Source organism: Alosa sapidissima, chromosome 2 (genome assembly GCF_018492685.1).
Source record: "Alosa sapidissima isolate fAloSap1 chromosome 2, fAloSap1.pri, whole genome shotgun sequence".
NCBI classification, from domain to species: domain Eukaryota; kingdom Metazoa; phylum Chordata; class Actinopteri; order Clupeiformes; family Clupeidae; genus Alosa; species Alosa sapidissima.
The window spans coordinates 33,486,274-33,499,746 of NC_055958.1; the positions used below are offsets into that span (position 1 = coordinate 33,486,274).

Consider the following 13,473-nt stretch of genomic DNA (forward strand, 5'->3'; position numbering starts at 1 on the left):
CAACCTAATTAGAAAAATAGTATACTATAATGATGGAGTTTTTGGTAATACGGTTTCAAATAAAGTCTGAGCGAAGCATCAGCCGTTGAAAACATCGGCGTTCAGTTTGATGAATTAAAATGTTTTTGCCATTCGCTTTTTTGTCACAAACTGTAGTATTTGCTAAAAATGAAAATGTTGCTACCAAAATGCCACAGCAAAAAGGAAGCTTTCCAGACACTTTTGTCCATTCCTAATAAAAGAAATATCAATGTATAACCATGGTGGTTTGTTTGCAATGTTTGGAATTGTACAGTACCGGCAATTTCAACTCTACACCAATGTGTTGATTTTGTGTAAGAACACAAACGTGTCATAAAAATGTATAAAACTTTATATGATTTATATAATATAATAATAATAATAATAATAATAAGCTTTATTTGTATAGCACCTTTCATACACAGAATGCAGCTCAAAGTGCTTTACATTTGAAGCATGTAACACAATAATAGTCAGTCAGTCATTATCAAATCACTTTTCTTCATTGCTGGGGCCGTTTATGATCCACTCAGCAACATATCAAAAATATAGAAAATGACGTCATAAGACTGGCAGCCTTAACCCTCTTACCCCCCACAAGCACGCCATATGGCAACTGTGGCAAGGAAAAACTCCCATATTCCAGGAAGAAACCTTGAGCAGAACCACTTTGGGTACAATTAAAAGATTACAATTGGATGATCTAAGTTTCCTTTGTGGTTGATAAGATATTAAAAGCTCAGAGATATATGAAGGTGCTATGCCATTCAGAGCTTTGTAAGTAATTAACATAACCTTAAAATCAATTCTATAGGAAATAGGGAGCCAGTGCAGTTCAGCCAACACAGGGGTGATATGTTCTCTCTTCTTGGTCTTAGTTATTAAGTTTATATAATTTGTATGACAAAAAGCAATGTGTTAGAAATAACACTAACTGTGTTATCCCTATCTGGACACAGAGATGTGTTAAAAAGCAACACAAGTTATTTTCAACACGTGTAAGAGGCTGAGATGCCCACTGAGAGAGTCTGTGTTGGTGCACCATGAGCTCTCTGTTCATTTCCATCTGATTAGCATAGCACTTTCATCAGGAGAGACATGGCCACTAAGGCCCTCTTCAGAGATGCACAACACACACACACACGCCTCGCATGCAAGACAGCATTAAAACAAAGACTGATAAGGGAAAAGAGATGTGCTCTTATATAATACAAACAAACTTGAACATTATTTTTCGTGTGTGTGTGTGTGTGTGTGTGTATATGTGTGTGTGTGTGTGTGTGTGTGTGTGTGTGTGTGTGTGTGTGTGTGTGTGTGTGTGTGTGTGTGAGATTTCAAAGGCGTGTGAATAGCTGGATGGCCCCACCAGTGTAGCAACACCCATTTCTGTTGTGTTGAAGAGGTCCAGGGTTTGACACAGCAGAATCTAACCCTAGTGTCAGGGGGGGTAGACTGTGTTTATGTATGTGTGTGCGTGTGAGAGCAAAAAGGAGAATGTGTAGAAGTGTGTAAGTGTGTGTGTCCTGCTGTGAATAGTGGGTGTCTGTGTGTTTGTGTTGTGTGTTGTGTGTGTGTGTGTGTGTGTGTGTGTGTGTGTGTGTGTGTGTGTGTGTGTATGTGTGTGTGTGTGTATGTGTATGTGTGTGTGTCTGTGTGTTTGTGTGTGTGTGTCTGTGTGTGTGAGAGAAAGAGAGAGAGACCTCCTGCTGAGTGTACAGTGTAGGGCGGTGAAAGTTCCTGGAAGAGTGAGGGAACGAGGGAATGAGTGCAATGCTGAGAATGAGAGAACGGAGCCAGAGTGGACCACAAAACACACACACACACACACCACACACACACACACACTTCCGCACACAGACATACACACACACACACTCACACACACAGAAGCCAAGCACACACACACACACGCGCACGCGCACGCGCACACGCACACGCACTCACACTCACACTCACACTCTCTTTAAAAGCATGCACACTGAAATAAAAATGGTGTCCAAATTAATGCAAATACATAAAGTGGTTGTGGCAAAGAATCAAATCAAGTACCAGATTAGAGGTGTGTGCAAAAGTGGCGTGGTGGTTTAGAATAAAGTCTCATGATGTGAGAGTAAGAGTGAATACATGTGATTGTGCGTGGAGGATCTCATGCAGGCCCACCAATCAGGACTAAAACGTCCCTGAAGTGTAGAGGAATGGTTTCAGTGACCTATTACACAAGCCATCACTGTGCCTCCACACAAAGAGCCCATGGCATTCTCATGCAAAGCTGTGAAGGAAAGGCCCATAATGACAGTCCAGCGGGGCTGATTGGCTAAAAACAGATCATTTCCAACAGTGTCCAGATCAGAGATCCAGATCAGAGACTGCAATCAGGAGGAGCAGGTTGTCATGGTGAATACATTATCATCAGGTTGCCATGGTTAATATACTTTAATCAGGGCTGTGCACAATTCCAGAATTGAATTGAAACTGGTTCTTACATTTCAAGTAAATTTTCACTTGCATTTCAATTGATGTAGCAAACAGGACGCATCATTGCAATTTCAATTTTGCACAACCCTGCCTACTGTATATAATAAGATGAGATGTGCACAAAACTGACTAGATGGATGGATGGACACACGCACACACCTGAGTGCTGGACCGTTGTGAAAATAAAACCAACTTGTTTATTGGTAAACCTCCGCCTCCCCTTTAATGTGTTCCACTCCTTTAGAATGGGACAGTGTGCCTGTATGCATGTGTATTTGTGTGTGCCTATGTGTGTGTGTGTGTGTGTGTGTGTGTGTGTGTGTGTGTGTGTGTGTGTGTGTGTGTGTGTGTGTGTGTGTGTGTGTGTGTGTGTGTGTGTGTGTGTGTGTGTGTGTGTGGTGTGTGTGTGTATATAAGTGTGTGTGTGTCTGTGTGTGTGAGAGAGAGAGAGTGAAAATAAGTGGCCAAGAATCAGACAAAAATTCATGGTTATGGAAAAATAGCGAGTGATGAGTAAGAGATGTGTGTATGTGTGTGTTGTGTTTTGTGTGTGTGTTTGTGTCTGTGTGTGTGTGTGTGTGTGTTTGTGTGTGTGTGTGTGTGTGTGTGTGTGTGTGTGTGTGTGTGTGTGTGTGTGTGTGTGTGTGTTGTGTGTGTGTGTTTGTGTGTGTGTGTATCTACTGTATCAGAGAGTTTGCCTGTGATCTTGGGCTAAGAGACATGGGGTGGGCCTGGCTTTCACTTGTCCCTCCCAATCCCCACACTCTCACACTCCTCCTCCCCAGTCCCCTCTCTCTCTCTCCTCCTCCCTCCCAATCCCCCCCCCCCCCCCCCTCTCTCTCTCTGTGCTTTCACACCTGGCTCTTTGAATCGGAATGTGTAGCGCCTCCCCACTAAGATCAGTTCGACTGGGCATATGTGAAAGCTGCAAACGCACTCTATTTTGGAACAAGACAAATGGACCGAGAACGCTTGGAGGAGGTGGTCTCGGCTCGTTTCCAATCGAACTTGAGAGAAGTTTGTTTTGTAGTGAGAAACCAATCGGCCCAGTGTAGCGGAACAACTGGCTGTTGCTTACATTTTTGTAATAAGTATAGTATAAGTATATATACTCTTTTGATCCTGTGAGGGGAAATTTGGTCTCTGCATTTATCCCAATCCATGAATAGTGGAACACACTCAGCACACAGTGAACACACAGTGAGGTGAAGCACACACTAATCCCGGCGTAGTGAGCTGCCTGCATCAACAGCGGCGCTCGGGGAGCAGTGAGGGGTTAGGTGCCTTGCTCAAGGGCACTTCAGCCGTGCCTACTGGTCGAGGTTCGAACCGGCAACCCTCTGGTTACAAGGCCGAAGCGCTAACCAGTAGGCCACAGCTGCCCCCCAACAGGCCTACACATTAGGCTATACATTTATTCAATTTGTAACAGAGTAGAGATCTAGCTAGTTTATGTTTTGAATTTCCAGGGAACATCTTTTAGGCTAACTTAACCAGTGTTACGCATGAGAACAGTACAGAGTGGGGGAAGCCTAGAGACTTTGGACACACACACGCACACAAACACGAACACACACACGCACACATGTGGAGCTCTTCATAAGTTAAATGTGGGGTGAAGTGTTAGGTGACTGTGGGATACAGTAGTGTCTTTAGCTGTCAAATGTGACCAATCAGGGAACAACTTACTCGTGTGTGGGTTTGTTTGAAGATGAAAACACTTCTTTTTTTAATTCCATGTTTCTCCCACAATGTCTTACAGACTTTTGGCATGTGACAGTGTCATTTTCAGTCAGAACAAAACACATTGATAAAGAAAAAATCAGCATTAAATCAATATTTTCCAGGGGTATGAATAATAATATATATATAAATACCCATACATACACTTAGAGACAAAACCATCAAACAAACAACACATACACAAACTACACTATCTGTGAGTGTAAACCTATGTTGTAAACCTGTATGCTGTGCTGGTAGTGTTGTGATTGCGTGTGTGTGTGTGTGTGTGTGTGTGTGTGTGTGTGTGTGCATTCTTGTGGATGTGTGGATGAATGTCCCTAGCCCTGTGTGCCTCCACATATGCCTCAAAGTGAATGCCTTTGTAATTCTGTGTGTGTGTGTGTGTCCTCTTTCCCTCTCTTTTGTACACTCCTGTGCTGTGGTTTTGGGCTCTGAGGACACACACACACACACACACACACACACACACACACACACACACACACACACACACACACACACAGACCAGGGACAACTCTGGCTAATTATCCCCGAGCTCACACAACTTTTTAATTAGCATGGCACCTCCGCCGTGCTAGCTGCCGCTCAGGCGCGCGGGTCTGAAAAGGACGCTAATTAGCTAGCGGCTCATCATCAGGGGGACTTTGTGTTGCGCCGCTACGCTAGGCGCACCAGTCACACGGCCCATTTCACATGCTCTCCACAAGCTCCGCTATGAATTGTGGGTAGGCCATACGGAGGGTAGCTGTGTGAGGAGGGGATGTGGTTGTAATCCGGTTGATAGCGTGTTGTATCGGCACCCAGGTCAGGACACATTTGAGCTGAGCAGGTGTTCAGACAGTACTGGGAGATCTTTTACAGTTCCACACATGATTAAACACACACTCCTCAATTCTTTAGGGATGTGCTATCTAAGTCATGTACGCATACACACACATGCACACACACATGCACACACACACACACAGACACACAGACACACGAAAACACGGTCACACATGAGCATGTACATCTGATCTGAGGAGGACAGTGAAAAAGCTCACATGTGTAAACGTGTGAAAAACAAACACACACACACACACACACACACACAAAGGTCCTGTCAACACATGAACCACTCTAATCGTGCAGCAGCGCGACTGACCACATGCTCACACACTGAAGCACTCAAACATAGAGAAGAGAGAAGAGGGGAGAGAGAGAGAGATAAAGAGATGGATAGAGAAAAGAGTGGAGGAGGAGGGGAGGGGAAAGCAGTGAAGAGAGAGTACAAGAGTGTGTTTGATCGAGATATTGAGAAGACAGACGTGTGCTGGGCAGCCACCAGTGGGAGAGATCAGAACTCTCACAGCTCTGGACTTTAGCCCTGATCAGGCCCTCGTCCGGCATGCATCCCGGCCCTGAGCCTGGGAGTGGCCCTGATCTGGGCCTGCGTATGGCCCTGATCTAGCCTGTGTATGGCTCTGGTCTAGCCTCGGTATGGCCCTGATCTAGCCTGCGTATGGCTCTGATCTAGCCCATGTATGGCCCTGATCTGGCCTGCGTATGACCCTGATCTAGCCTGCGTATGGCTCTGATCTAGCCTGCGTATGGCTCTGATCTAGCCTGCGTATGGCCCTGATCTAGCCTCGGTATGGCCCTGATCTAGCCTGAGTATGGCTCTGATCTAGCCTCGGTATGGCTCTGATCTAGCCCGTGTATGGCCCTGATCTGGCCTGCGTATGGCCCTGATCTAGCCTGCGTATGGCTCTGATCTAGCCAGCGTATGGCCCTGATCTAGCCCGCGTATGGCCCTGATCTGGCTGTGTATGGCCCTGATCTAGCCTGTGTATGGCCCTGATCTAGCCTGTGTATGGCCCTGATCTAGTCTGCGTATGGCCCTGATCTAGCCTGGGTGTGGCCCTGATCTGCTGTGGTTTTGCTGCTTCCCCATCCTCTAGTGTGGGGAAGCTCCTTGCCAGGTGAGCGTACACACACAGCCTGATCTCAGCCTAACAGACAGCCTGTGTAACCCAGAAAGGGGCTCTCGGGCTTGAGTAGTGACCCCGACACAATGGATGACCGCAGGTGATGGCGACTGGTGACAAGGCCTCAAAATGAAGCACTGCTTGTCTTTCAAATCCTCCTCAATACGGCCATGTGTGAACGGCCAGTGAATATGAAGTGTCCATACGTTTGAATGGGACCCTCGGCGAGGCTCCACAAAGACTGGACATAGAAGGCCTATGATGGACCACCATCATTAAAGAAAGCCTGACCAATTAGAAGGCAACAATACCTTCACATGGGCCATCATTCTACCAAGCCCTGGGGTCACTGAGGAGAGAGTGACAGAGAGATGTGGCAAAAAGAGAGATTAAAGACAGGATTAACAATAGTGAGAGGAGAGGAATGAAAGGGGGGACAGCTGGAGAGGACAGAGGGGAGGAGATGGAGAGAGGGATGAATGACAGAAAGAAAGAAAGAGATAAAAGAAAGGATGAATAGTAGAGACATGAGAGGGATGACAGTGATGCAGCTGCAGTGGACAGATAGAGGGAATGGAGGGAGGGGGAGAGAGAGAGAGAGAGAGAGAGAGAGAGAGATTAAAATCTAAAGAGATTAATCTAAAGATTAGCATTAAAAATGAAATGCTTAAATGCAGCACCCCAGAGATGCAGGGTGCAGTGTTGAAATTGTTCAACATCATATTACGGTCAGGACATTTTCCTCACATGTGGTGTAAAGGGCTGATTTCCCCCATCCACAAAAAAGGGGACAAATCAAACCCCTCTAATTATCGTGGCATATGTGTCAGCAGTTGCCTGGGAAAGCTGTTCTGCAGTATCTTAAACAAGAGAATAGCAGATTTTCTTGATGCACATTCCATTCTAAGCAAAAATCAAATTGGCTTCCTTCCAAAACATCGTACCACCGATCATGTTTATACGCTCCACACCTTAATTAATAAACATGTTCACCAAACAAAAAATGGCAAGATATTTGCTTGTTTCATTGATTTTAAAAAGGCGTTTGATTCTATTTGGCATTAAGGGCTCTATTTTAGACTACTAAATTGTGGGATAGGGGGTAAAGTGTATGACCTAATTAAAACCATGTATTTAAATAACAGATGTGCTGTTAAAATTGAAAAAAAAAAATAACCCAATACTTCACCCAAGGGAGAGGTGTCCGTCAGGGCTGTAATTTAAGTCCGACGTTATTTAATATATATATATATATATATAAACAAACTTGCTATCCAGTTAGAGCAATGTCCCTGGGTACTGGCCTCTCCCTCCTAGATAGAGAGGTGAAGTCTCTATTTTTTGCTGATGACTTGGTTCTACTGTCTGCTACTGAAAAAGGTCTACAACTACAGTTAGATATAGTAGAAAAGTACTGTAAGACCTGGGCCCTAGAGATAAACCTAGACAAAACAAATGTAATGATTTTCCAAAAACGCCCCAAATGCCAAGAAAACAAACACCAATTTAAAATAAACAATTCTATCATCCCTCACACCATGAGTTATACCTACCTAGGTATAACAATGACAGCATCAGGGAGTTTTAATATGGCAGTGAATGCACTAAAGGAAAAAAGCTCGAAGAGCCCTAAATGCAATTAAAAGAAAATTTTATAATCTCCAAATTCCAATTAAAATCTGGCTTAAAATATTTGATAGTGTCATCCAGCCCATTGCGCTGTATGGTAGTGAAGTATGGGGTCCACTCAGTCATCATAGCTATACTCACTGGGACAAACACACAATAGAATCCCTACATGCTGAGTTCTGCAGATACATTCTACAAGTACAGAGAAAAACACCAACAAATGCATGTAGAGCTGAATTAGGTAGATACCCACTAATCATTAACATCAACAAAAGAGCACTCAATTTTCTGAATCACCTTAAATCCAGCCCACAAGACACCCTTCATTCTAAAGCCCTCCAAACCCAAGAGCTGAACCCAGAAAAAAGTCCCCTACACCAGTTGTTGCAGAGACTAACTGCCTTACCACACACCCACCCTTACCACACACCCACTCTGATCAGTCTCACAACAACACTGTTTTCCAAAAACCAATCAGACTAAACCAAATTATGAAACAATGTAAAGTAGCCTATTTGGAATATTGGAAAGAAGAAACTAAAAATCAAAGTAGATTACAATGCTATCTGTCCCTAAACCGAGAATATAAAATAGCAGAATATCTTAATACTGTCAGAGATAGAAAACAGAGACTGACCCTAACCAAATACAGGCTAAGTGACCACAAATTGGAAATCGAAAAAGGAAGACTCAGAAAATCATGGCAACCAAAAGAACACAGAATATGTGGTTACTGCATGACAGGTGAGGTCGAGACAGAGATGCACTTCCTCCTACAATGTAAATCCTTCAATCAAACAAGAAACCTTTTCTTCAACAAATTTAACTCAGAAATTCCTAATTTTAATGAACTTAATGACATATCAAAATTAAAGATATTATTAGGAGAAGGAGATAAAGCATATCTTGCTGCCCAATATATATCAACATGCCACAATCTGAGGGACAATGAGTGACCTATATCACCAAATAAATACACACACAGACACATGCAGACAGGTGCGCACACACGCGCGCACACACACACACATACACAAACACACACACTGCATCATACACTACATTTTACTTTATTTTACCTATTTATTTTATTCCTATGAAAATCTACTGACATGTTTGTGTTCAGATTTATTGTATAACTGCTTTGGCAATATAAGTGAGCTTGTCATGCCAATAAAGCATTCTTGAATTGAATTGAATTGAATTGAGAGAGAGAGAGAGAGAGAGAAAGAGAGAGATAAAGAGAAAGGGAGAGGAGAAGAAAGAGGGGGGGAGAGAGAGAGAGAGAGATAGAGAGGGAGAGAGAGAGAAAGAGAGATAGAGAGAGGGGGGAGAGAGAGGGGGGGAGAGAGGGATAGAGAGGGAGAAAGAGAGATAGAGAGAAGGGGAGAGAGAGGGGGGAGAGAGGGATAGAGAGAGAGAAAGAGAGATAGAGAGAGGGGGGGAGAGAGAGTGGGGAGAGAGGGATAGAGAGGGAGGGAGGGAGAAAGAGAGAAGGGGGGAGGTGATGGAGGTCTTGAACTTAAGGCTTCAGGCCCTCTCCATTCTCCTGTTAATGGCTGTGGAGACAGAGTGGACACTCTGGCTGAAAGAGGGTGAACTTTGACCCGACAGGATCCAAAGTAGCACAGCAGAGCAGGGGTCACTTTAGGGCAAGAGGTCAAGGGAACTGACATACATGCCAACAACAGCTGTGTGTGAGTGTGTGTTTGTGTGTATCTGCATTTACCCTTTAAGCAGTTTCTCTGTGGAAAATAGAGTTAATTAACCCAAGTCCTGTCTGTCTGTGTCTGTGTGTGTGTGTGTGTGTGTGTGTGTGTGTGTGTGTGTGTGTGTGTGTGTGTGTGTGTACCTTACAGTATAGGCGGCTCCTCAGTGGATGATGGACTTGATGAAGATGCCCAGGTCCTTTGTGTGTGTGTGTGTGTGTGTGTGTGTGTGTACCTTATAGGCGGCTCCTCCATGGATGATGGACTTGATGAAGATGCCCAGGTCCTCCCCGGTGTCGCGGGCCTTGTTGCCCTTCAGACTGACCCCGAGTCCAGCTGACCCAGAGTCGTTCAGCGGCACCTCAAACATCAGCTGCTCCTTCCCATCCTCACACGGCACGGGACGAGAGACCTCCTCCTTCTACAGGAGAGAGAGGGGAGAGAGAGAGGACAGAAGAAAGAAGGAGTGTGGGAAGATAGAAAGAGTGATAGAGGGAAAGAGAGAATGGGAGGAGAAGAGGACAAAGAGATATACAAATCATGAGCACAGTTTTTGTTCTGTTGTATCTTTAATTCTATATATAGAATTACATACATACATATTTTATATATACATATACATATTGTGTAATTTACTGAATAAAATGACATGGGAACAGAAGGATACTGTACAGAAATAATGGCAAAAAGGTAAAACTGGGAGATAGAAAACGCAAACACACACACACACACACACACACACACACACAAACACACAGCTGAGAGAAGGTGGCAAAGATGAAAGGATGAAATGAGGAGATGAATGACAGAATGAGGAGATGAGCGAAAGATTGAGAGAGAGATGGAGAGAGGGAGAGAGAAATGAAAAGGTCATTTTATATTTGAACATGAAAAGAACAGAGCAAAAGTAGGATATTTGAATGAGACTGGCTTCACACACACACACACACACAAAGCCTTTCCATAATGTCCACAAAATGACGTACACTTTCATTCACATTTTGGAGGGAGCGAGAGACTTGCTTTTGAGAGAGGCAGGCAATGTGGGGAGCAAGGGGGGAGGAGAGAGAGAGAGAGAGAGAGAGAGAGAGAGAGAGAGAGAGAGAGAGAGAGAGGAGAGAGAGAGAGAGAGAGAGAGAGGAGAGAGAGAGAGAGAGAGAGAGAGAGGAGGAGAGAGAGAGAGAGAGAGAGAGAGGAGAGAGAGAGAGAGAGAGAGAGAGAGAGAGATAGAGAGGCGGGGGGGGGGGGATTTTTTATTAATGACAGCACCCAAAAGAAAGAAGAAAAAAAGTCTTCAACAATCTTCCATCTCCAGGGCAACAGGCTGGGTAATGAGTGTGAGAGTGTGTGTGAGTGTGTTCAGCTTCCAGACTGCACTTTCCAGTGAGAAAAAGAGAAAGAGAAAGAGGGGGAGTAAGAGAAAGAGGGGGAGTAAGAGAAAGAGGAGGAGTAAGAGAAAGAGGGGGAGTAAGAGAAAGAGGGGGGAATAAGAGAAAGAGGGGGGAGTAAGAGAAAGGTGCTGAGTGTTAGGAGAGTGAGAGGGAGTAGAGAGCCACAAGAGGGAGAAGAGGAGAGGAGAGGAGGAGAAGAGGGAAAAAGAGAGGAGAGGACAGGAGAGGAGAGGAGGAGAAGAGGGGAAAAGAGAGGAGAGGACAGGAGAGGAGAGGAGGAGAAGAGGGGAGAGGAGAGGAGGAGACCTCAAGGTAAGAGAGGAGAGGAGGAGAGGAGGAGAACTCAAGGTAAGAGAGGAGAGGAGAGGAGGAGAAGAGAGGTGAGGAGAGGAGGAGAACTCAAGGTAAGAGAGGAGAGGAAGAGAGGAGAGGAGGAGACCTCAAGGTAAGAGAGGAGAGGAAGAGAGGAGAGGAGGAGAACTCAAGGTAAGAGAGGAGAGGAGAGGAGGAGAAGAGAGGAGAGGAGAGGAGGAGAACTCAAGGTAAGAGAGGAGAGGAGAGGAGGAGACCTCAAGGTAAGAGAGGAGAGGAGAGGAGAAGAGAGGAGAGGAGAGGAGGAGAACTCAAGGTAAGAGAGGAGAGGAGAGGAGGAGAGGAGAGGAGGAGAACTCAAGGTAAGAGGGGAGAGGAGCAGAAGAGGAGAGGACAGATTTCCATCTGATAGCCTGTGCTGCTAATGCAAGCTTGGCACTGGGCATGGGGAACTCTGGGCTCTCACTCTCTCTTCCAAATCACTGATTCACACACACAACTTTATTTGTGTCTGTCCCTGCACATCTCTGTGTGTGTGTATGTGTACCTCAGTATATTTGACTGTTTGACTCCTGGATTCTCAGGCTGCAGTATTCTGTATTTACTTATTTATTTATGTTTTGGTTTATTCATGTATGTGTCATATTTATTCATGTATGTATCATAATTAAAGGTAATATATGAATGACTTGTCAAAATCATCAGGCTTACTCAAACAAAAAACTAAAAAGAACAGGATTTGTTTGCTCTTAATTATTTGTACTTTATTAATGACTTGTCAGCATCAAGGCAAGGCAAGGGAATTGTATTTCTATAGCACATGTAACACACAGGGGTTATTCAATGTGCTCATCATCATCATGTAGCATCAGCATCATGTTGAGCAGTGTGTTCCATTCAGAGAGAAAAGAGCAGGAAGCCACTGAAGGTGCTGTGATTCCTAGTATCATCATAGAGCCTGTAGCCTTTGGTGAGTCCCATGTTAACTACATCTCCCACCTCCAGCTGCAGAGTTAAACCACTGGACAGATAGGTGGGACGTCCATCAGTATCAAAATCTGCTAACGACATGATCTGCTCTCCATTCTTATGCATCCTGATATTCATAAATCGTTTGTCTAGGTCATCCCTGACAGTGAATCTGAAGTAGTAGACTCCCCTGACTGGAGCTGTGAAGAAGCCTGTCGTGCTGCTGTAGGCCTGTCCAACATTGGTGATGATTCTAGTGAAGACCAAGTTCAAGTCAGTATTCCCAGCCTCTATGTGTCCTGAGTTAGTCAGACCTGCTGAGAATGCCACCTTGGGTTGAACTGTGATCTCTTTCTCCAGATTCACTACATCAGTAGCTGCCAGTCTGGTCTTCACTGCTGTCAGCTCTGTCTCTTGTGCTGCAGTTTCCATCTTCAGGTTCACCACTTCAGTCTTCATAGTGTTCAGGTCTGTGTGTTGAGCTGCATTCCCCCTTTCCAGAGCCTCCACTTTAGTCTCACTGGCCACCAGTCTTTCCTTCATCACTGCCAGCTCTGTCTCCTGGGCTGCCAACTGTAGGTTCTGAGCATCATTCTCAGCCTCCACTGTGTACAGCAAGGATTTGGTGTTCTGCAGCTCATTCTGAGTGAAGGTCAGAGTCACTCTCAGCTCCACCACCATGTCTCTGAGTTCCCTGAGCTCTGCATATATATCTACTTGCTCAGTAACTGCAGCAGCAGCAGCCCCAGTGCTCTGGCTCTCTGTCTGAACTTCAGTCTGGGTGCTCTGAGTCTGAGCTCCACACATGGAGAACAGCAGCACCAGCAGTGGGATGACGGCCCTCATACTTATTACAACTCTCTGACTGTCTAACACAGTAGCAGCAGTAGTGGTAGTAGTTCTTGTGGTGGTGGTAGTAGTAGTAGTAGTAGTAGTAGTAGTAGTAGTAGTAGTAGTAGTAGTAGTAGCAGTAGTAGTAGTAGCAGTAGTAGTAGTAGTAGCAGTAGTAGTAGTAGTAGCAGTAGTAGTAGTAGTAGTAGTAGTAGTAGTAGTAGTAGCAGCAGCAGTAGCAGTAGTAGCAGTAGTAGTAGTAGTAGTAGTAGTAGTAGTAGTAGTAGTAGTAGTAGTAGTAGTAGCAGTAGTAGTAGCAGTAGTAGTAGTAGTAGTAGTAGTAGTAGTAGTAGTAGCAGCAGCAGTAGTAGTAGTAGTAGTAGTAGTAGTAGTAGTAGTAGTAGTAGCAGTAATAATAGCAGT

At 44.7% G+C, this 13,473-nt stretch overlaps 1 protein-coding gene across 1 annotated transcript in view; it reads right to left on the reverse strand.

Moving 5' to 3' along the window:
* Nucleotides 1–13,473, reverse strand: part of LOC121697151 (partitioning defective 3 homolog B-like) — a 75,254-nt gene that overhangs the window by 13,401 nt on the left and 48,380 nt on the right. Inside the window, 1 exon segment of the mRNA XM_042078493.1 lies at nucleotides 9,783–9,968. Within this exon segment, the coding sequence (XP_041934427.1) occupies nucleotides 9,783–9,968 (186 nt within the window).